The sequence below is a fragment of the Typopeltis vanoorti genome, chromosome 19 (genome assembly GCF_054136105.1).
Source record: "Typopeltis vanoorti isolate ZY-2024b chromosome 19, IOZ_Tvanoo_1.0, whole genome shotgun sequence".
Taxonomy (NCBI): domain Eukaryota; kingdom Metazoa; phylum Arthropoda; class Arachnida; order Uropygi; family Thelyphonidae; genus Typopeltis; species Typopeltis vanoorti.
Genome location: NC_143567.1, coordinates 67,583,620 through 67,605,066, shown reverse-complemented (window position 1 = coordinate 67,605,066; position 21,447 = coordinate 67,583,620). Strand labels below are relative to the sequence as shown.

The window sequence follows — 21,447 nt, the reverse complement described above, 5'->3', positions numbered from 1 at the left end:
TTAACAGAGATTTATATGAAATTTCTGTAGTCTCTCTTTCAGAGAAAAGAACATCACTTCACAAATGAAACAAAACCTTAGTATTCATCCTCAACCAATACAGGAAGTCAAAAACAATCTCAAATAAAAGAAACTATACCTTCTTAATCATGCCTTCACTAATTGGACTTGTCAGACTTAAATTCTTTGAAATATGTACCACTAAATTTTAAGCAGAAGTCTTCAATAAATTTACAGATTTATCCATATAGTTTATAATAGATTAACTGGGGGGAAAAAAGGATAAAAATCCAGTTCACATTCAGCAGGCAGACCAGATGTAATCAACAAATATCATCTCTCACAGCTGCAATCTGCAGTATTCAAACATTGTTATATAATTAAAAATTTAAACTCGGACAATTTCATACCAGCATAGAAGTATAGAAAAGAAACAGAAAATGCATATGGGAATGTTTGAGAAAAATTTAGAGAAAAAGCAAAGCTAATAATAATACAAGGGTTGTTTGAAAAGTTTGGTGAAAAATAAGTTAAACACATTTTTTTGGAAAAAAATCACCTTTATTTCTCAACATAGTCTCCAGTGAGTTTCCAATTTTTTCATCCCATCTAAAAAGTAGGATTTGTCAAATTGTGCAAAATAATCATTGATGACAGCCTTGATGACATACTTGTTCAAAGAAAATTTTTTTCCATCGAGCCAAATTTTTAAGTTTGGGAACAAGAATACAAAGATACACAGGGCCAAGTCCGGAGAATACGGTGGATGTGGAACCAATTTGTGCAATTTTGCCATTGCGATGGCCGATGTGTGGGACGGTGCATTGTCTTGATGAAAGAGCACTTTTTTGTGTGCCAATCTTGGCCATTTTTTTCCCTTCAGTTCTTCTTTTAAACGGTCCAATAATGATGCATAATAGACTCCTGTTATTGTCGTACCCTTTTCCAAAATATACTGTCATAATTCCTTGGGAATCCCAAAAAACAGTGGCCATCACCTTCCCAACTGACAAAACGGTCTTTGCTTTTTTTGGTGCTCTTTCACCAGACATTGTCCACTGTTTTGATTGCTGCTTGGACTCAGGTGTGTAATGGTGGTGGTGGATCCAAGTTTCGTTTACAGTCACGAATCGACGCAAAAAATCCTGCGAATGGCGATTAAACATCGCCAAACACTGCATTGAAGTTTCTTTTTCGCATGCGTTTTTGATCGACAGTCAACAATCACAGCACCCATTGCTTGTACACACGCAGCTTTTTCATGTGCAATTTTTTGTGCAGGATATTATACATCTGTTCATTTGAGATGCCTGCAATCTCAGCAATCTCGCGCACTTTCACTCGGCGGTCTTCCATAACGATATCATGGATTTTATCAGCCTTTTTTTTTTTTCATTTTTATCAATCATGGAAGTGTCACGAATAATAATAATTTTCTTCATAGTGACCTCAGTTGGGCTTCTAGAGCGCGCTTCATTTTTGATGGATTTACAACCATGTTTTAAACTCATTTATCCAAAAATAAATAGTCTTTAATGCTAGTGCAGGGTCTCCATGAACTGCATCTAACTCGGCTTTGATCTGCATGACCATCCACATTCAAATAAGTGTTTTATCACTGCATGAAACTCATTTTTCTCCATTTTTATGAAAAATGTGAACATGGTCATTTTAAATGTTTGCCAAACAAGAAGTACGTGTCACACTTGGCTAAAATTTTGCCAAGGGGTCATGCAAAGGATGATACGTGCCGACACTGGTATGAATGAATGAATTGTGTCGCCATCTGTTGGAAATTTACCAGACTTTTCAAACAATCCTCGTAATAGTAGGTGCTTGCTAGATTTTTCTTCAGGACATAAAATAGTCATCGCTAATTCAACATAAAGATGTGCACAAATTCACTTGGATAGAAGACAAGAAAAAATAAGTCTTATCGACTGTTATTGTCGATAATGACATATTCACACTGTTTCAGTATAAATATGCAGGATTGTAGAGGGTTCTGAAAAGTTTTTACATTTGGTTACAAAATTAAATTCTAAATTATACTTCACATTCAAACTGTAATTGTTGTGAAGTCACAGCTTCTATATATTATTATTATTATTAAGAGAGACTTATTATTAAGACTCCAGGGAGTGGGGACTCATCAAGGGAGGCCACATACTACGGCATCAGCTTTATCATACTTATTCTTTAATTCATTCACACTGCTTGTACTCACAACATCCAATGGCAATCCATTCCAATCATGCATCACCCTATGAGAGAAAAATCTAGCCCTCACCACCCTTCTTAGTGGTATTCATTCTCAGTTTCCAAGGATTCCCTCTTGTCCTTTCCCCACCCTCCATAAATTGAAAAATTCCATCAGTTGAAATCCTGTATGACTTTTTCAGAAGTTTGTAAGTCTCATTCATATCACTCCTGTTTGCTAGTGTCTGCAGTCTACAAATTCTCAATCTGTCTTCATAATCAATATTCCATGATCCTGATATCAGAATATAACAGAATCACAACTGAAACCAGGAGACCAGACCTGTGCACAATAGTCCAAGTGAGATCTTATCAAGGCCTTGTAAAGAGGCAGAGTGATATCTTTACATGTGAACATTCGTTTCAGGCATTACAATTATCTTTTGAGTTGTATTTGCAATCTTTACTACATGGCCTTGAACTTCAACTTCCTATCTACTAACACTCCAAGATCCCTAGCCTTATCAGTTTCTTCTAGCATAATCCCACCAATATAATACGACATTGGATATCTAATATTGGATATATAACATGTAAATTGGATATAATAAATTTAGTTTAATCCTTTATCCAAGTGTGAGCAAACAAAGTTTGCACCTGAAAGTGTATCTTCAGGACTGGGGTAAGGTAGTACAACACCAGGCAACTCGTTGCAAAGGTGGAGCAAGCTAACATCACTCTTATCTCAGTATCTTCCATAATGCAAAACATATCTCCTTGCGGATATGTATAATGTTATGCATTAATGGATTTAAGGAATTTAATAAAAAGGTGGCACACCGTTTGGCAACTCCTATAGGTAGAGATGACCTTGCTAATGCTTCTGCCTGGTATCTCCACTTGGGCCTGGCTTCCACTGAAGAGACCTCAATAAAGGTCAAAACTAGTCTGGGTTGTGGCCCTTCCCTTAATGCATAACACTAGACATATCCGCAAGGAGATGTGTTTTGCATTATGGGAGATACTGAGATAGGAGTGATGTTAGCTTGCTCCACCTTTGCAATGAGTTGCCTGGTGTTGTACTACCTTACCCCAGGCCTTGAAGATACTTTCAGGTGCAAAATTTGTTTGCTCACACTTGGATAAAGGATTAAACTAAATTTATTATAGTCTAACCAAGTAAAAAATAAACTTTGAAATTGGATATAAGTAGCTTAGTCATGAAATTCTTATGTATTCTGTATCCAAGTGTAAGCAAACAAAGTTTGTTTACACTTGGATAAAGGATTAAAGAAGAATATAATTTCTTGTCAAGTATAATTAAATTCAAGATACTCACCATGAGTACAAGGAGTACAAGAAGTGTTGATGGAAAAGATGATCAGGGAAAGGAAGAAGTAGCTATAGTATTTGAACACTAACCATGAAAATAATTTTGAATGGTAGGCAATTTTAAATAGAGTGCAGTGAGCATACCACGAAATGGGGAAATGTACAATAAGATCTGTTTGTGTCCTTGAAGATATTGAGGATAATATTAAATGGCAGGCAATTTTAATTAGTGCAATGACACAGCAAAATGGGGAATTGTACAATATAATCTGTTTGTGTCCATGATCCCACAGAAGGTTTCACTAAGGAAAGAAGTGGAGGAAATTTTTTGAGTCATTCAGAGAATTCAGTGACATAAAAAGTTGAACCTTTTGGAGATCTAACCATTAGAACAGGAAATTAATGGATGTGTTGATAAAATTGTAAAGCTAATAATATTGGTAAGCATCTGCTAGATTTCTTCAGAAATCTAACAACTTTCATAAAACCATGCCAGAATAGGATTCAAATCCCCAAACCTCCTTGGATAATGGAGATCCACTTAGCCAATCAATAAACACATATCACACAACAGTTCTGAATGTGAACAGTACATTATAATAGTGTTTGCTAGAGTAGGCATTACCAGTATAACCATATATAATCAACCAGTATACCATATATAATCATTTACTTTTTTTTCTTTATAAGATAGGTATGGAATTTCAGCTGAGACAAAGGTATAAGGTCATGAGACATGATGTCTCTTAAATGTGTGCTCTGTCCAGCCGCTATGCTTTGTTGAGATAAAACACCTAATTCATTGAATGGTAAAACTTCCTGTCCATATGAGAACTGGTTAGCTAACTTTCAAATGAGAAGCCCCTATCAAGGTTCTTTAAATTAGAATCTGAACTAAAGTTTTTGAAACTGAGAAGCAAATATTACATAGGTTTTGCAAATGCTACAGAAGTGTCATAATAATTTAACTGATAAGTGGCTCTTAGATAACTGTAGCTAAATATATACATTATGGTAGGGAGGATATTTTTTTTAAATTTAAAACTGTACAAAAAAAAACATTTGAATTATATAAAATAAGATCAAATGATTTTTATTACAGATCAGGTTGACTTGCATTTTAATTATACTGCTTTTTTTGTTTTTGTTTTAAGTTTGTAGTATAAGTAAACAATGTCTAATATATATATATATTCAATACCAATCATCTCACCTCCAGCAGAAAAAATTTAAAAGCAGTAGATTAAATAGAAAGTTATGTGATTTTAGATTATATTTTCAAATGAAGTGTTGCAAGACAAGAGTTTTGAAATGAGCAGTTAACGATGAACCTGATTATTTCAAAATTTTTTACTTTCTCTACAAAAAAGGGAAATGTTACAGTTTGGCCATGAGTTTGTACTATATGAAAAATGTGCCTGAATGTGGCAAGTATATGAGCAGATATGGAAGGGCTGTACTTTGATATACTCAACTGGCTTCTATTAGCTTCATTCTGTAGCTTCTGTAAGATCAGCACAGTATAATGGAATTATGTATATAACTGAAAATAGTTATATGCAGTTCTTTAATGTGCTTTCATTAACACTAAGTGAATATTATCACCGTATGAAAATGGCGATTTCCTATTTCAAATCTCATATACTCAGTCTTCCCTAGGCATGAAAATATTGCTATTAACAATAACACAGTCAATTAGTTTTTAAAAGCACTTGTGACTTAGGGAAAAAAACATGCAGGCACAAGAAAGTTCATTAATGAGGTATATAACCGAATATTTCCATGTGTAACATACAGATAATCTTCAGTGTAACTCACAATTCAGAAAGGTAGAACAACAACGGATTAAGAACAGTGGATTTCACAAGAGATACAATCTGTGCAGTAAGTATAAATAACATCTATGAATAAACAGTTACTGTTTACCAATAAAGATCAGACTTGTCCAAATTTTTGGAAAGGAAACTGTCATTCCCTCCTTTAGAGTTTTCAAAATTCGAGTCATCAGAATTCAAGGAGAACTGGCATACCAGTCCGGGACACGAGGGGTTGGGCGCCCTTAGTGTGTGTGTGTGTGTGTATTATTGAAATTAGGATTTACTCGGGATGTATACATTTATAAAATTAATTTAACTGACTAGAACCCGAGAAAGTATAACAAAAACCTTTAATAAAACACGACTAGTTTCATCGGTGCTCCAACTTCTTCAGGTGAGAAAGAAAAAACATAAGACTTATAAAAATAACAAGGTAAAAACCAAAACACAACCAACTGCATTTTCCTGGTGTTTATAAAGTTTTGTGTGACTGTGGTCGACCTTATTTTGGCCAGACAGATAAATCTGTTTCACTTTGTCTTGAGGAACATAGACGTGACATCTCTTACAGTAGAACATGAGCGAGCGCCCTTTCCAGTCATGTCCTCTTCTCGGCAAACTCTAACCTTGAAGAATGGCGCCACACCAAGTTGATTGGGAATGCACTACTAATTTATATATATGCAAGGATGAATTTGAAATAAGAATTATCGAATCAAAAGAAATGGTTCTGGACCCTTCACACTTGAACAACAATCTAAGCTACAATTTGCCTGATTCCCATAGCGCAGTAATCCAGTACCGGCGCTCTAAAATTAGCTGTCGCACACATTCAACTCATGCCAACGGTAGCACGTGGTCACTTATTCAAATATGACTGTTACTATTCTACTTCTTTTTATTAAGCTGGAAAGTCCATGTTTTTTACCTTGTTATTTTTATGAGTCTTATGTTTTTTCTTTCTCACCTGAAGAAGTCAGAGCACCGATGAAACTAGTCGTGATTTATTAAAGGTTTTTGTTATACTTTCTCGGGTTCTAGTCAGTTAAATTAATTTTATAAATATATATATATATATAACATTGTCGGGTTAAAATCACTGTAGCAAATTATATTTACTTGCAAATGACATCAGACTCCATATAACCTGAAATTGTTCATTTGCTGAAAACACACACACACTGTTTTAAAGTTAATCCACCTAACAATAGCAATTTGAAAGGGTGTACAGAATAGTCTCATCTGTTCTGATTTTACATTAAAAACAAATATTTCAAGATACTATTCAGTTATGAATAGTGCTATGAGTAACCACTGAAAAGAAATTTTTAAAAAAAATTTTAAGTTTTAAAACTTATTTTTTTTATTTCTAAAACATGATTTAATATCATACAAAAGATTTTAACTGATCTCCCAAAAAAAGAACTGGATTTGGGTCTTCCAGTGTGAAGGGACCCATATGTTTTTACACTGTTTATATTGTATCCCTTACAGGAAATTAAATTAGAGTAAGCTTAGACTGTATGCAGAATTTGCTGGTCTTTGCTGCTCTTTCCACTTGATTTAAAAAAAAAAATAATTTGCTGTTATTGATGGTGACTTGGGCATTAAAAAAATTGTCCAATGCACACAGTCATTCTGACAATAACATAATAGCCTATAAGTAACATACAATGATCATGCATCATTAGCTGCATGTGCTAATACATTCTCATTGGCAGTGTGAAAATAAATTCCAAAAGAATAACTTAAGTTTATGTAAGATAACTTATTAAGAAATAAACATAAGAAACCATACTTTGAACCTGAAAACAATTATTCTTCACCAGCAGTCTTTTGACATGACTGCAATTGCTTAAACATAGAAAAATTGCTTTTAATACAACCATCGATCGAATATATGCTGCAAAGGAAAACAAAACTGTGTATAAATATTTTTCAGAACTTTTGAAAAATGAATGTATGTATTTGCAATAATATTTATTCAGATTCTTTGAATGCAGACTAAGCAGTTAGCCATTTAGGTATGAAATTGAAAGTTAACCTCATAGTAATTTTTTTGTTTGTTTGTTTGTTTTCTAAAACTGCAATAATATATTTAAAAACATATTTCAAATTGGTAAAATAATGAAAGCAGGACTTTAATATTTTCATTGAAATTAAATTGTACATAGATTATTTAGTTATTAAAGAAAGACTAAAGTTTTAAAAGTGATAGTTCACAGACCTTACCTAATCTTCAGCATAGGTTAGTTGCTTTCAAAGCTTCTCCAGAATTTTCTTGGGGTAAGGCTTTCATCAATAATTTTAATTATGGACCGTGTAATATTGAGACATGAGCTGCTGCATTTGAAACACTGTCAGGTTGTTAGAATACTAATAAAAGGTGGACACCATATCTTTCAAGTAATGCAATATCAATACAGTTAACATCAAAAGTCACAAATTAAAGTAAAATATACATATAACAATTGTGGCAAACATTAGTTTGTCATATTTGGCATATACGATATGGATATTTTACCTTTATTTAGAAGGGTGAATTAGATTTAGCTAGTTTGTGATAGCCCTACTAACAGAATTATATAAATGTTATATGTAATATGTAACTATGTTTTCTGGTCTTTATTGAAAATTTCTAAATTTCAACTCTTACTTTCTTTTACTGTTCTTCATTATACATAATTAAAACTCAATTTATAAATAAACAAATATAAATCACACCTGTGGTTTTGTTTTTTCCCCTTTTATGCAGGATGAGAAGCACAAAGTAACCAAAGATTCAGATGAGAGTGCAGAGTCTGATACTGAATCAGATGCTGGTAGTAGTCACTCTGGCTCTGGAGATCATGATGAAGGTAGTGAAGATAGGAGTCAACGTCAGAAAAATGGAAATGAGGAAGAAGATGAAGAGTGGGAAAAATTTCAACAGAAAATGGCAAAAAAGGAAAAGGTTTTAGAAACAAAGTCAAAAAAATCCCATAGTGTTCATTGTCCATTTTTTCCTGATGTGAGTTTTACTTTTTTTGTATCTAAGTATTTGTATCAGGGAAACTAGATGTCTTAGTTATGGCATGAAAGTGAATATGTTAAATTAAGAGGTCAAAATTGTGAGTGTAGTGGCATTGTGTGTATGTGTGTGCATGTGTTTGAGAGAGAGAGAGAGAATGATAGTATGTTAGGGATGACCCCAGAAATGGTACTAATTTGTTTTATTAAGAAAAGTGAAAACTGTGGAAATATGGTGGGGTATTTGGTTGAAAGATCAGCTCATTCTTCCTATTTGAATTGGTCTTGTTTTAAAGAAATATCTGTACATTCATCATGGTAGTATGTGTGCTAATGCTAGATACATTAGAAATAAAGACTAGTTCTTATCATTGTTAGATATAGTGATGCCAAAAATTGTTGGCATTAAAAAGTTGAGAAAAGAGAATATCCTTACAGGAATAGAATGTGATGAGATTAATGAATTCAGATAAGATAGGAAGAGGTTGGCAGGAGGTTTTACTAATGGATTGTGAAAGAATTAAATTGGACTAAAAATCTTCAGTGATGGTTGTGTGCATAACAAGGCATTGGATTCAAGGCTGTTTGATGTGAGATGATTATTATTATTATTATTACTAAACAAGACCTCATGGAGTCAAAGACTCATCTAGGAGGTCCTTTTATCTCACACACATCTCATCGTACCGTGTCTTAAACACATTCAAACTCCTTGCAGACACCACACTCTCAGGCAAGGCATTCCAATCACTCACAACTCTGCACGAAAAAAATCTGCCTCTCACTCCCCTACTCACACCCTCTTTATACAGTTTCCAGGGATGACCTCTGGTTCTCCCATGATCTCCCACTATTCTCTGTAGAACTTCTCCACCATTGATCTTATAACAACCCCTTACCAACTTGTAGGTCTCTATCATGTCTCCCCTCTTCCTTCTCTCCACTAGACTCTGCAAATTACATCTTTTCAATCTTTCCTCATACTCGACATTCCAGAGGTCAGAAACTACCTTAGTCAGTTGCCTTTGGACCCTTTCCAACATATCTTCATCCTTCTGAAAATCCAGTGACCAAATTTGGGTACAATAGTCTATGTGTGGCCTTATCAAAGCCTTATACAACGGAACAAGAATCTCCCTACTTCTACACGTCAGTATCCTCCTCATCATTCCCAGAAGCCTTTGTGTTGTCTTCACAATTTTGGCGATGTGTCCCCTAAATTTTAGATCCTTATCCACTATCACTCCCAGATCTCTTATTTCCTCTACTTCCAACAATATATTCTCACCAAGCATAAATTCTGCATCCCATCTTTGTTTTCCAAATTTTAAAACCTTACATTTTGCAACATTGAACTCGCATCCCCCATTTCCGTGCTGTGCCCAATCACTCAATTTATTCAAGTCTTCTTGCAAGGCCACAACATCCTCACTGCTCTTTATGGTTCGTCCCAACTTTGCATCATCTGCAAACAACTGAATATCTCCATCCAAATCTTCGCCACTATCATTAATATACAAGTTAAATAGTAATGGCCCTAAAACAGACCCCTGAGGCACTCCACTAGTGACTTTCCTTTTCCTGGATATTGCACCCCCATACACAACTTGTTGATACCTATCAGATAGCCAGTCTCCAATCCAATGCACTAATCTAATATCCAACCCCATCTGCTCTAGTTTGACTGTCAACTTATCATGAGGTACTCTATCAAAAGCTTTTGCAAAATCCAAGTATATTACTGTGTATCCTTCTCCTCTTTAGGAGAAGGATATAACATGACCTCCCTTTAGTAAATCCATGCTGTCCATCAAAGATTATACCATTGTTGTCAACCCAACTCTGGATCCTAGTTCTCACAAGCTTCTCCAACAACTTAACCACAACACCTGACACACAGATAGGCCTATAGTTTGATGCTTGAGTTCGATCACCTCCTTTATGAAGTGGCACAATCTTGCCCTCCTTCCACTCTTTAGGGACTTGACCAAGTGCAAGACTCGTATTAAAAAAATTTGTCAGGGCAGGTGTCAACTCTGGCTCATTCCTTCAGAATACGCGGTGATATATTATCAAGTCCCACAGCCTTATTTACATCTAGTTTACTCAACTCCCCAAACACCTCTTGCTCACTTACAGTCAGTCTCTCCTCCCCATCATCAACTGCCCTTAATCTCTCCATGAAGTCACATTCACAAGATTGAAAGATCTTTATGAATTGCTCATTAAGTATCTCCACCACACATTCTGCAACAGCTGTCTTTATACCATTTCCTCCAATCAATGTCATCCTTCCATAATTATTCTTTCTTTTGCTGGCTACATATCGAAAGAACTCCCTAGGATTCTTTTTTGCTTCATTAGCTAACTGCTGTTCATACCTCTCTTTAGCTACTCTCACCAACCAAGTCACCCTCCTTGCCTGGTCTTTGTAGACCTCATGAAATTGGTTACTTCCACTTCTCTTATGCTGCCTCCACAATGCCCTTTTTCTCTGTATTGCATGCTTAATCTCTTTATTCATCCATCTCACACCTACCTTATTTAACCTTCTCACCCATGGTATACATTTAGACATTGCATCTACTAAGTAGTTTTTGAAAATCCCCCAAGCTGCATTGATCTCTTTTCCAGCTAACTCCTCATTCCATGCTACACCTGCAAGCTGTCTCCTGAGTTCTTCGTAATCACCCCCCCCCCTTGTAGTTCCACATACACCCTTTTTTCACAGGGGTCCTTGCACTGCTGGCAGCCACCCAGGTAATCACCTCATGGTCACTTTCACCAACTAGTGGATGATTTGACACCTCATTGATAATTATCCTCTGATGAGATGACCAAATCCAAGACCGTTAATCCTCGTGTGCCCTCTGTTACTTACTGTCTGAGGTAGTTATCCCTCAAAAACTCAAGAAACTCATTTTCTTTACTTCCAGTTGCTATCTCTTCATTCCAGAGTATATTGCCATAATTAAAATCACCCATAATGATCACCCTTTTCTTATTTGCTTGGCTTATTTGACTATACATTTCACTATCACCACCATCCACATTACCAGGTCTATAACAACATCCCACCAAGTATTTGATTCTATTCACCTCTATCTCACACCATACTGCCTCAAAACCACTTGCCCTATTTCCCTCTTGCATCTCTACCTTGTATGGACATAACTCTTTCTCTATCATCAACAGCACTCCCCCTCCCTTTTTATCCCTTCTATCCTCCCGAAACACATCATACCTTTCCATCTCTATTCCTGTCAGGATGTCGTCCTCATCTAACCATGTCTCACTTATTCCGACAATCTCTGGGTGCACAGACACAATTAGTGCAACCATTTCATCCGCCTTGTTTCTTATACTTCTAGCATTGGTATACAAACACAACAACTCATTTCTGGATCTACAGCTAGTTCCACTGATACCACTCACTCGATGTGATCTCTCCATGCTGGACTGGGGCCGTTTCCCTTTCTGCTTCTTCATTTTAGAACCCTTTGCAATTCCATCTGTTTCCTCTTGATCCCTGATCATCCCATTACTTTCCTGCCTACACATGCTCTCACCTCCTCTTGGAGCATCCACCTTTCTCACGCTGTGTACCCCTGTCCACCCTGAGCCTCCCCGTTTCCCTGCTCTTCTTGCACACCCATTCTCTCATTTTCTATACTCATACCACTCACTTCCCCATTCATTTGCACTTCTTCAATCTCTCCTGTCTTACTCTCCTGCTCTTCCACATCACTCCCCTCTCGCTCTGATTCACTTCTCTACTTTCCAGCAGCAGTCTCTCCAAGAGACTCACACCATGATAAAAAGGTTAATGGGACAAAATGCACAACTGGTTGCTGTTACAGATCAAGATTCTTTGAAAAGGACTGTATTGCATAGATGGATACTGTGACTGTCATTATGGATGATTTCAACTATGGGGATATACACTGGAAGGAGGATAAAGCATGAAATATGAGGAAAAGTAAATGTATAGAATTACTTAGGGAAGACTACCTTAAGCAGCATGTGGTAGGAGGGACCTGTGGTACAAACTTGCGTTGTTAAACATTTTGGATGTCCTTCATGTTGATCATCTTCAAGGCTAGTACGGCCATATTTAAACTCGGCAGCCCATTTCTTAATTGTTGAAAACGAAGGAGAAGAGTGCCTATGAACTTGGAATGAATTTCTTTTGACGTTAAACCTTCTTTTACAAAGAATTTTATAACCGCATAATACTCAGTTTTATCCATTTCAAGGGATACAGACAATTTTGCTTCAGACAGCTGTGTAAAACAAACTACTTGATCGAATGACAATTTCACATGGATGCTTATGACAGATGTACCAACTTAGAAAAAAAAAATCGTGCTGATAGTGTTGCCATCTATGGTCGAGGCCGAGAACTTTTCAGACCACCCCACGTACAGTACCATCTGGACGTGAGGATGGCAGAAACCTGAGTGGGCAGAAGTTGTGCCCAAGGGACCAGAAGGAACAACGGCCATTTGGGCCAGAGGCAAGTTTGCAGCATTCGGCCCTTTCAAAGGCTTATTTGGACTTGGTGATGATTATTTTCCAACTGTTGTGAGCTGCAGTATAGACAGAGTAAGAAGCTGGAGTTTTGAACTTTATCCATTCATGGTATGCAGAGAATTTTTTTTTTTTACTGCATTGGCACAGTTTTTTTTGAAAGTCAAGGCTTGGGTAGTGGCTGAGAATGTGGAGTGGAATAAGGGATGAGAGCCTTCATTCCTACTAGGATGATTTCTGTTGTTCAGTCTGGGCAGTTGTTTGGATCAGAAGAACTGAAACAGTAGTTGAACCATGTATATATCAGTTCTGATGAATGCACAAGTGCTGCTCTTGTGGTGGAAAGAACTGTGTAATGTGTAGTTTGGGCAGTTGAGGTTGCCAGTTGAGACTCTGATAGGAATTATAATTCTGGTTTAGATGACTAGGTGATGGTGCATGTGATTTATATTTTTGTTTAGGCCACAGATGTTGGTGAAGTGGATGTGGAATATTTTTTTGGTAAGAATTAATGTTGAGTTGTTTGTTGGAGTTCTGTTTTTTTTATGATGTTTGGTTGGATTTTTGATGTTTTTTATGGATTTTTTTACTATTTTTTGTGGGAGAATTTTTGTGATCCTCTGTAAAATTATATTCATTTGGGTTGTGATCCATCGTATTTAGCGATGAAGAGATAAAAAGGAAGTGGAGCATACAGTGAGAGGTGACACTCAAAACATACCACCCAGACAGAAGAAACTCAATCTCCTGTCCAGCGTAACCTTGGCAGCCCCCCTCCCCGACACACACACACACCACACACACACACACACACACACACACTGCGGCCACAGCATTTGGTCTGCCTCCAGATATATTACTAACTGATTTGGTCCTGTGTACTAACTAGTGGCTGGCCTGTGGAACCATTTTGCTGCTATGGAATCTTCTCTGTTCTGAGACTTAAATTATATAGCCTGGTTAAAGGAATAGCCAATTCAGCTGAACACTTTTAGCATTCATGCTGATATCCCAACAGTTCCTATTGCAGAATTCTCATTCAATTTGTGTAACAGCTCTAGTACTTCCTTCTCATACACTGAAGAGGTAGAGGTGACTTCAGTGTTGCATATACCAGGTTGATAGCTTTTAGCAAGATGGCTACTCATTAGTTGAACAATCTCTTCTGCATTAGTCACCCGCATACTATCTGCATTCAGTAGAGTTATTCTTTCAAATTCATTCTTTCTTTTACTTGCAGAGCCAGTTTGACTCTGCAAGTAAAACACTGTGACTCTTCTGGACCAATGACCAGATTGAAGGTCACCAGATTATAATGATAACTGACGTCATCCTTATGCAGAGGTATTCCTTCCACATCATTTTTTTCTTGCAAATCTCTTGCTTAATTAACTGCATGCACATTTTACTCCTCTATTTTCTTCGATTTTTTTGAAACTATTTTAACTATTTTTTAAACACTTCTCATGCACTGTCAATATCCTTCCCATCTAACAACTGATAACATGGTGCAGAATCCAGCATACTCCTCAGGTAGTCATAATTTCCTGCTTCGTAGTTCAGCATATAACCTTTTGTGAATGGAGCATTCAGAAAAAGATTATATGCTGAACTACAAAGGAGGCAAAATAGGTGCATCTTTAACTGAAGATGTAACTGACACTATAATCAAATCTAATACTCTTTCTTCTGACCACAAGTTCCTTCTGTCATTCTGCTTGAGGAAGTTGTCTCACAACAACTCGATAAATTCAGTTTCATTCTTCTCATGCAATTTAACAGCTACCTAAACAATGTTCAGATAATCAATGTACCATATAATGATTACTCTTCTTGCATCCATCATCTTTAATTGGTGATGCATTTCTTCGTCACTAGCAGGTGTTCCTCAAGGTCTGTAACAACACCCACTATGTATTTGATCTTGTTAAACTCCACCTCACACATCATATGGCTTCAAACTCACTGCCACATGGAAAACTGTTATTAGTATTGCAATCATAGGTCTCAACTCTAACTGGATTAGTCATCTGATATCATTAGCAGCCCACATCCCTCTCCTTTCTAAAAATACTATACCCTTTGCACTTGAGACCAGTTGGTATGTCTACTTCTGATAGCCAGGTCTCACTAATGCCTACAGTAGGAGGTCTTATTATATTAACCAGGGCAACAAACTCTACTCCTTTGTTTCTGATACTCCTAGCATTCGTGTACAGACATAATAAGTACTTGCATGCTTTTTTATATACTCTTGTCTGTGGTCTGCATGACCACAAAAAGTCTATACAAAATTTTATAAGTGCTTCAAACCCTAGTAATATGAAACTCACATTGTCCACTTAAGTTCTCAAATAGAAGTAAAAAATTGTTTTAATATTTTATTCTACTTTTACAGTAATGGTAGTTTTATGTATAAATTCTCAGCATTAAATTTTCTTACTTCACTCAGGCGGTTCCGATAAAAAAAATAATGTCTTGATAAAAAATGGATGTAGGTACATCACTTTTCCAGACATAACAATTTTTTTTTAAAATTAGTTTTCTAGATTTTCTAAAGGCTGCCTAGGCTGAACTGATTGAAAATAACAGAATGGAACCATTTTTTATTTGGTCTCTCTCTCTCTCATAACTTTTGGGTTTCAAAGTTTTTTTTAGATGTTTTTTTTTTTCAGAGGGATAAAAGGGCTTAAATCAAGATTGAGACATATATTCCACTATATAAAATGCACAAAAACATCAAACTTGGATGTGTATTCAACCTAAGAGCTACTCTTTCTCCCCATTTTGTACTTTACCAAAGTACAAAATGGGGAGAAAGAGTGCCTAGAACATCTAGAGCAAGTAGCTACCATCTTGAAAAAAAAAAAAATAGCTTTATTGAAAATTTAAATAAGAAATCAAAAAGTTCACTTTTTGAACATTAAAGTGGCATTAAAAAAAAAAAAAAAAAGAAAGAAAAAGTAGAAATCAGACCATTTAGAAATAAGATGTGATTGTTTTTAAAACTTTCTTCAGTTTTGGAAATTCTGTCGATCTGCTGAATCAAAAAACCTATAATTAATAGGTTTCTAGTAAAAAAAAAAAATGTCTTCCTTCTAAAGGATGCAACAAAATGCCATGCTTTCAATGATTCTAATGATTTTTTTGGCATTTTCCTTATTATTTTTTATGATGTATGCTTTCATGGGATGTATTAGATATTATGACTATCTAATATCTATTAAGCCATACCAATCTTATTCCATTAAGAATAGTGTTCAATATTCTTAATGGAATAAGATTGGTATTAAGAATAGTGTTCAATGAGGCCAAAGTGCAAAACAAAATTTTTGCTGTATATCAAAATTGGACACATTAATCTCAGCTCTTTATGCTTTTAAATAAATTCAAGACAAGTCTACAGGCAATTCCCTGACTAAATTGAATAACTGCCATAATAAATTTGGTATGAAAATCAGCAATGAAAAGACTATGAAAATAGGCAGAAACATTGAAAACATCAACTGCATCCTGAATGCAGAACCTATAGAAGAAAGTAAAACATTTCAGCTATTTGGGCACAATTTTTAGTGACGATGGCAAATTAAATATGGAAATAGATAGTTGAATTATCAAAGCTGACATGGTAGGAGGAAGTCAGCTGTTAGATTATTAGTTTAAATTATATGAAATAAGAAAGAAATTAGTCAAAACATTAAATTATCTGTATACAAAACAGTTTCAAATCAATTTTAACTTATGAATCTGAAAGACTGGAGATGATAGAGATGAGAGTTCTGAGAAAAATTAAGAGAGTGAACAGATGGTAGCATCACATTAAAATGAAGATATTACAAAGGAATGTGACATTGTTGGCATTCAGGAATATGGAGGCAGAGCTAATCTGAAATATGGTCACTTAAACAGAATGGGAAAGAAAAGATTAGCCAAACAAGTGTATTTTGCCAGGATGGTGTGAAAAAAATACCTAGAGGAAGACCAAATCTAGGTGGGTTGATACAGTAATAAATGCCTTAGAAGACCAACATATAAAATCTGATGACATCGGATCCTGACGATGATTAAATTGTTGGAAAATTGTTGATAGGAAGTTGGTAATGATGCAGCTTTTTAATGTAGGATAATACTCTCGTATTATCCTATAAAAAATGTTTACATTATTTACTTAAAATTTAAGTAAATAATGTAAACATTTTGACTGTTATACATACAGGAGTTGACAGATATGCTCATACATCGTAACTTTTGCTATCTGGCAAGTAGCTGCAGACTGGACAAAACAGAATTTTCTTTTATTTAATAAAAAAAATAACCTTCTAAACAAAATATTTTTAACTTTAAAAACACAGATGCAGCATCACTGATAAGTTCTTTGATCTCCTATTGACATATTGAGACATGTTCTTTAAAAATATGGGTGTCTTCTGAGACATGTTCTTTAAAAATATGGGTGAGTACCCTTTTTTTGCATACTTGATTGAACCTGGTTATGGATAACTTGTAATTCACTGCTGAGATAAATACTTTACTACTAGAAAAAAGCAGCATGAAACTGAGTAACTGTCAGTGCTTTTTCTTTTATTATTTTATTTTCATTTGAAATAACATGCTTTTTCTTCTGAAATAAAACATTTGCAAATAATTATTATTTTATTTGAATTTAAGCATAATTAAACATCTTTTTGATCATTTTAGGATAAACAAGAATATTGGTGGGTTTATTTAGCTGACAAAAAACGGCATGCTCTTATAACTGTTCCATATCTTGTCACAAATTTGGTTGAAAGAGAAGAGGTAAATTTACTTTTATGATTTATTTCCTTTTATGTAATTTAAATGGTTGACTGTGTAAAAGGTGAAGGAGTAAGGAACTAGAAAGAAAAAAAGTATGTTTGGGATTATTAGTTTAAATCAATATTAATCAGAGTATCTCTGTCTTTCTAAACATGCTTGACAGTTGGAGTTTTTGAAAATTATTATTCTGAGATGTAAACTTATGGCACAGTATATGATGTGCCATAAGTTTACACCCCTTTTAACTTTAAAAAATAAGTAATGATGATAATACATCTTATATTAGTATAAATAGGATATAAGTTAAATGGCTTAAATAAAGAAATTATGCAAGAAATAGTACAAAATATATGGAATATATTACATTGGGTTTTTTTGGGGGGGGGGGTGAACAGTTATTTCATGTTAATCGTACACACAAAACATTCGTAACCCATAGCATATTTGGTACTGTGGTAAAATGAGGAGCATGTAATCAGGAAATTCCACTTTGAGATCAACTTTGGTATTGTTTTCAAGCCATTTAGTCATTCAGTAAGCGGGATGGTGATTTCTTACATGATGAAAATCATGTCTTCTAAAGACTTACAAAAATTCTTCTGTGTGTGTATATATATGGTAGAATTCAAACTCATAGCTTGGTTATTTAGAAAGTAACAGTCATTTCATTAGTTTGCTTTTCACTGCTCATCCTAGTTTCTTGATAAAATTCTGCAAACTTTATTAAATAGGCAATTTCCCAACCAGTGCAAAATTATCACTAACACATATCTAGTTTTAGCCTTCTTTGGTTGGATATGTCCAAAATTTCTAACTCATTCTCATTTGTTCATCATTGAAATGGTGAATAACAGCATCGAACATTATGTTATGGTGAAGATGTGAAGCTGGGTAAGCTTCAGTTAATATTTTTCACTCCTTATAGTCTACCTACATTAACACTATAGTAGTAATTTTGCTGATTAAATAATCAGTACTGATTGATCCAGATCTTCTCTCCTCCCTCAAAATAAATGAATAAATAAATTAGAACTGACAAATTTGGTATACTTTCATAACTAATACCAAATGTGAGTAGAGGTCTTCTCTCTATCTTGAGTACACCAGTTTTCATTGAAATTATTAAGATGTCTTTTTTAACAAAAAAAAAACACCCTGCACATTTGGATATTTTATATAAATATATAATGAAAAACCTTGTTTTTACTTGACTGAATGGCTTGCCTTTTGTCACTTGCTTCAGAAGAAGAGCTTTATTAGATTTCAGCCAAGATTTTTATGGGCCATTTGTGGTTCATAGCCAGATAAATGATTCATAATAGTATTTCATGATATAAACAACACAACACCATGAGGAGAAAAAATATAATTCATTTATTGAATATACTGACATTTCACTGGTAGGTGTCGTCAGAGCACAAATTACGACTGTGACATGCACACAGCACTTAAACTAGATAGATCATTTGTAGAAACAATTCAAATTGTAACTTGGGGGGGGGGGGGGGGGTTCTGACACTGTACCCTCTGCAGGCCAGATAACACATTAATTTGGATAAGTCGTGTTGTACGAGAAGCAGCTAAAGAATTGTCAGTACCCTTGACCATTTTGTTTAATTTGAGTCTCGGGTCTGGGTTAGTCCCGAGCGGGTGGAAAGAGGGGAAAATAGTTCCACTGCATAAAGGTGGTTCCAAGACGGCTGTAGTAAATTACCGACCGATTAGCATATCAGGAATCATTGTCAAGGTCTTAGAGAAAATAGTCAAGAGGAAAATACAAGATTGGATAGAAGAAAACGGGATACTGTATCGGGGACAGCATGGTTTTGTGAAGGGTAGGTCATGCCTCAGTAACTTGCTCACGTATTATAACACAGTGACGGCTGAACTGGATAAGGGTAATCGGTTTACGGTGATTCTACTGGACCTTGCCAAGGCCTTTGACAGGATTCCACATGGAATTCTAATCAGTAAATTGCAGCATATGGGAATGGACATAGGGTTGGTGAGATGGATAGGAGGGTGGTTGACGGAGAGATATCAGAGAGTGGTTTACTCGGGAGTAGAGTCCACAAGACGGCCTGTGACTAGTGGTGTGCCACAAGGATCTGTTCTTGGACCACTGCTGTTTAATTTGTTCATAAATGATATAGGAAATGATCTGAGAAGAACAGTTCATTTGTTTGCGGATGATGCGAAGTTGGGTAGGGCAATAGTGAATGCAGATGACGTCAAAATTTTGCAGGATGATTTGGATAGATTGGAGGTCTGGGCTAAGGAGAATGGATGTCAGTTTAATGTGGCAAAATGTAAGGTTATGCATTTTGGGGTGAAAAGATTGGCGGCAGTTTACTGCATTGGTGGAACCGTGCTCCAGGAAATTGATGAGGCACGAGATTTAGGAGTGTTGGTAGATAAGGAATTGAAATTTAGGGGACACATTGCAAAAGTGACCAAAACAGCTCATCAAATCACTTGGTTGCTGAAGAATACGATGACAAGCAGAGACAAGCAGGTTATTGTTCCTCTGTATCGAGTCTTGATAAGACCCCATCTAGACTACTGTGCTCAGATTTGGTCACCTAGGTTTCTTCTTGATGGGGAGGAGGTGGAGAGGATCCAGAGGCGAGTGACCAAGATGATAGCAGGTCTGTGGAATGAACCGTATGAGAACAGGTTGAGGATTTGTGGGTTGCAAAAATTGGTTGATAGGCGGAGGAGGGGAGATATGATTGAGACATTCAAATTACTGAAGGGTTTCTATAAAATTGATTCAGAAGATATTTTTGAGAACAGGGCTGGTTGTGGGAGGACTAGGGGACATCCATGGAAACTGGGCAAAAGTGTGGTTAGTAAAGGTGTTAGAGCTGGGTTCTTTACTTTTAGAGTAGTGAATGAGTGGAATGCACTCCCTGAGTTTGTGGTGGATGCTGTGACAGTGAATGAGTTTAAGGCGAGGTATGATAGATACTGTATGAATGTCAAATAGTTGTGATGAATATGATTTGGGGCCTCCCTCGATGAGTCCAATGACTCCCTGGAGTTGCCCGTAATAATAGTAATAAAAGTCAGGATATCTGGTCTCAGAATGATTGTGTTGCATATCTTTGGCAAATTAAGGTGGAATAGACACTTAAACAGTTAGCAAGAACACTTAGCAAAACAGCTGCATGATGCCAAGAAAAAAAAAACTCAGAAGAAGACCAAGATCTAGGTGGATTGATTCAGTCAAAAGTGCCTTAAAAAGATGGAAATGTTAGATATGATAATATTGGAATGCTGACAACTGTTGATAAGAAATTAATAATAATGTAAACTTAATCATGTTGTGCTGTCAGATAGCCTAGACACCCCTTGAAGGTTCATATCAGGAAATTCATATTCATGAACAAAAAATCTGAAGTGTAGGTTAAAAAATTGGAAAGATACATTCAGGACAACAGACAGCATAGAGCAGTATGATTTGGTATGGGAGGAAGCAGCTTGCCAAAGTTTATAAGTTCAAGATTTGGAGAAGTAAGATGCTTTATCAGCTTTATATTTAATCAGTATTTAAAAAAAAATGGGTGGTGGGGGGGAAGAGTTGCCACTTTTTTTTTGTCTGAAGCAGATTTTTTTGATTTTGCCCTTTCAAGATCAGTTTTCTAACCATTGTTAATTTGTTTTACTATTATCTTCTGCATGAGCATCAGAAGAATCTGTAAATTTTTAGCATAATCTGATTCTAATATAGTTTATGTAGAGTGTATTTAACATATCTGTT

General features: G+C 35.6%; 1 protein-coding gene across 1 annotated transcript in view; it reads left to right on the top strand.

Moving 5' to 3' along the window:
- Positions 1-21,447, top strand: part of Sec63 (translocation protein Sec63) — a 229,121-nt gene that overhangs the window by 185,555 nt on the left and 22,119 nt on the right. Inside the window, exons 16-17 of the mRNA XM_090408926.1 lie at positions 8,104-8,358; positions 17,586-17,684. Coding sequence (XP_090265052.1) covers positions 8,104-8,358; positions 17,586-17,684 — 354 coding nt within the window. The remainder of the gene's footprint in view (positions 1-8,103; positions 8,359-17,585; positions 17,685-21,447) is intronic.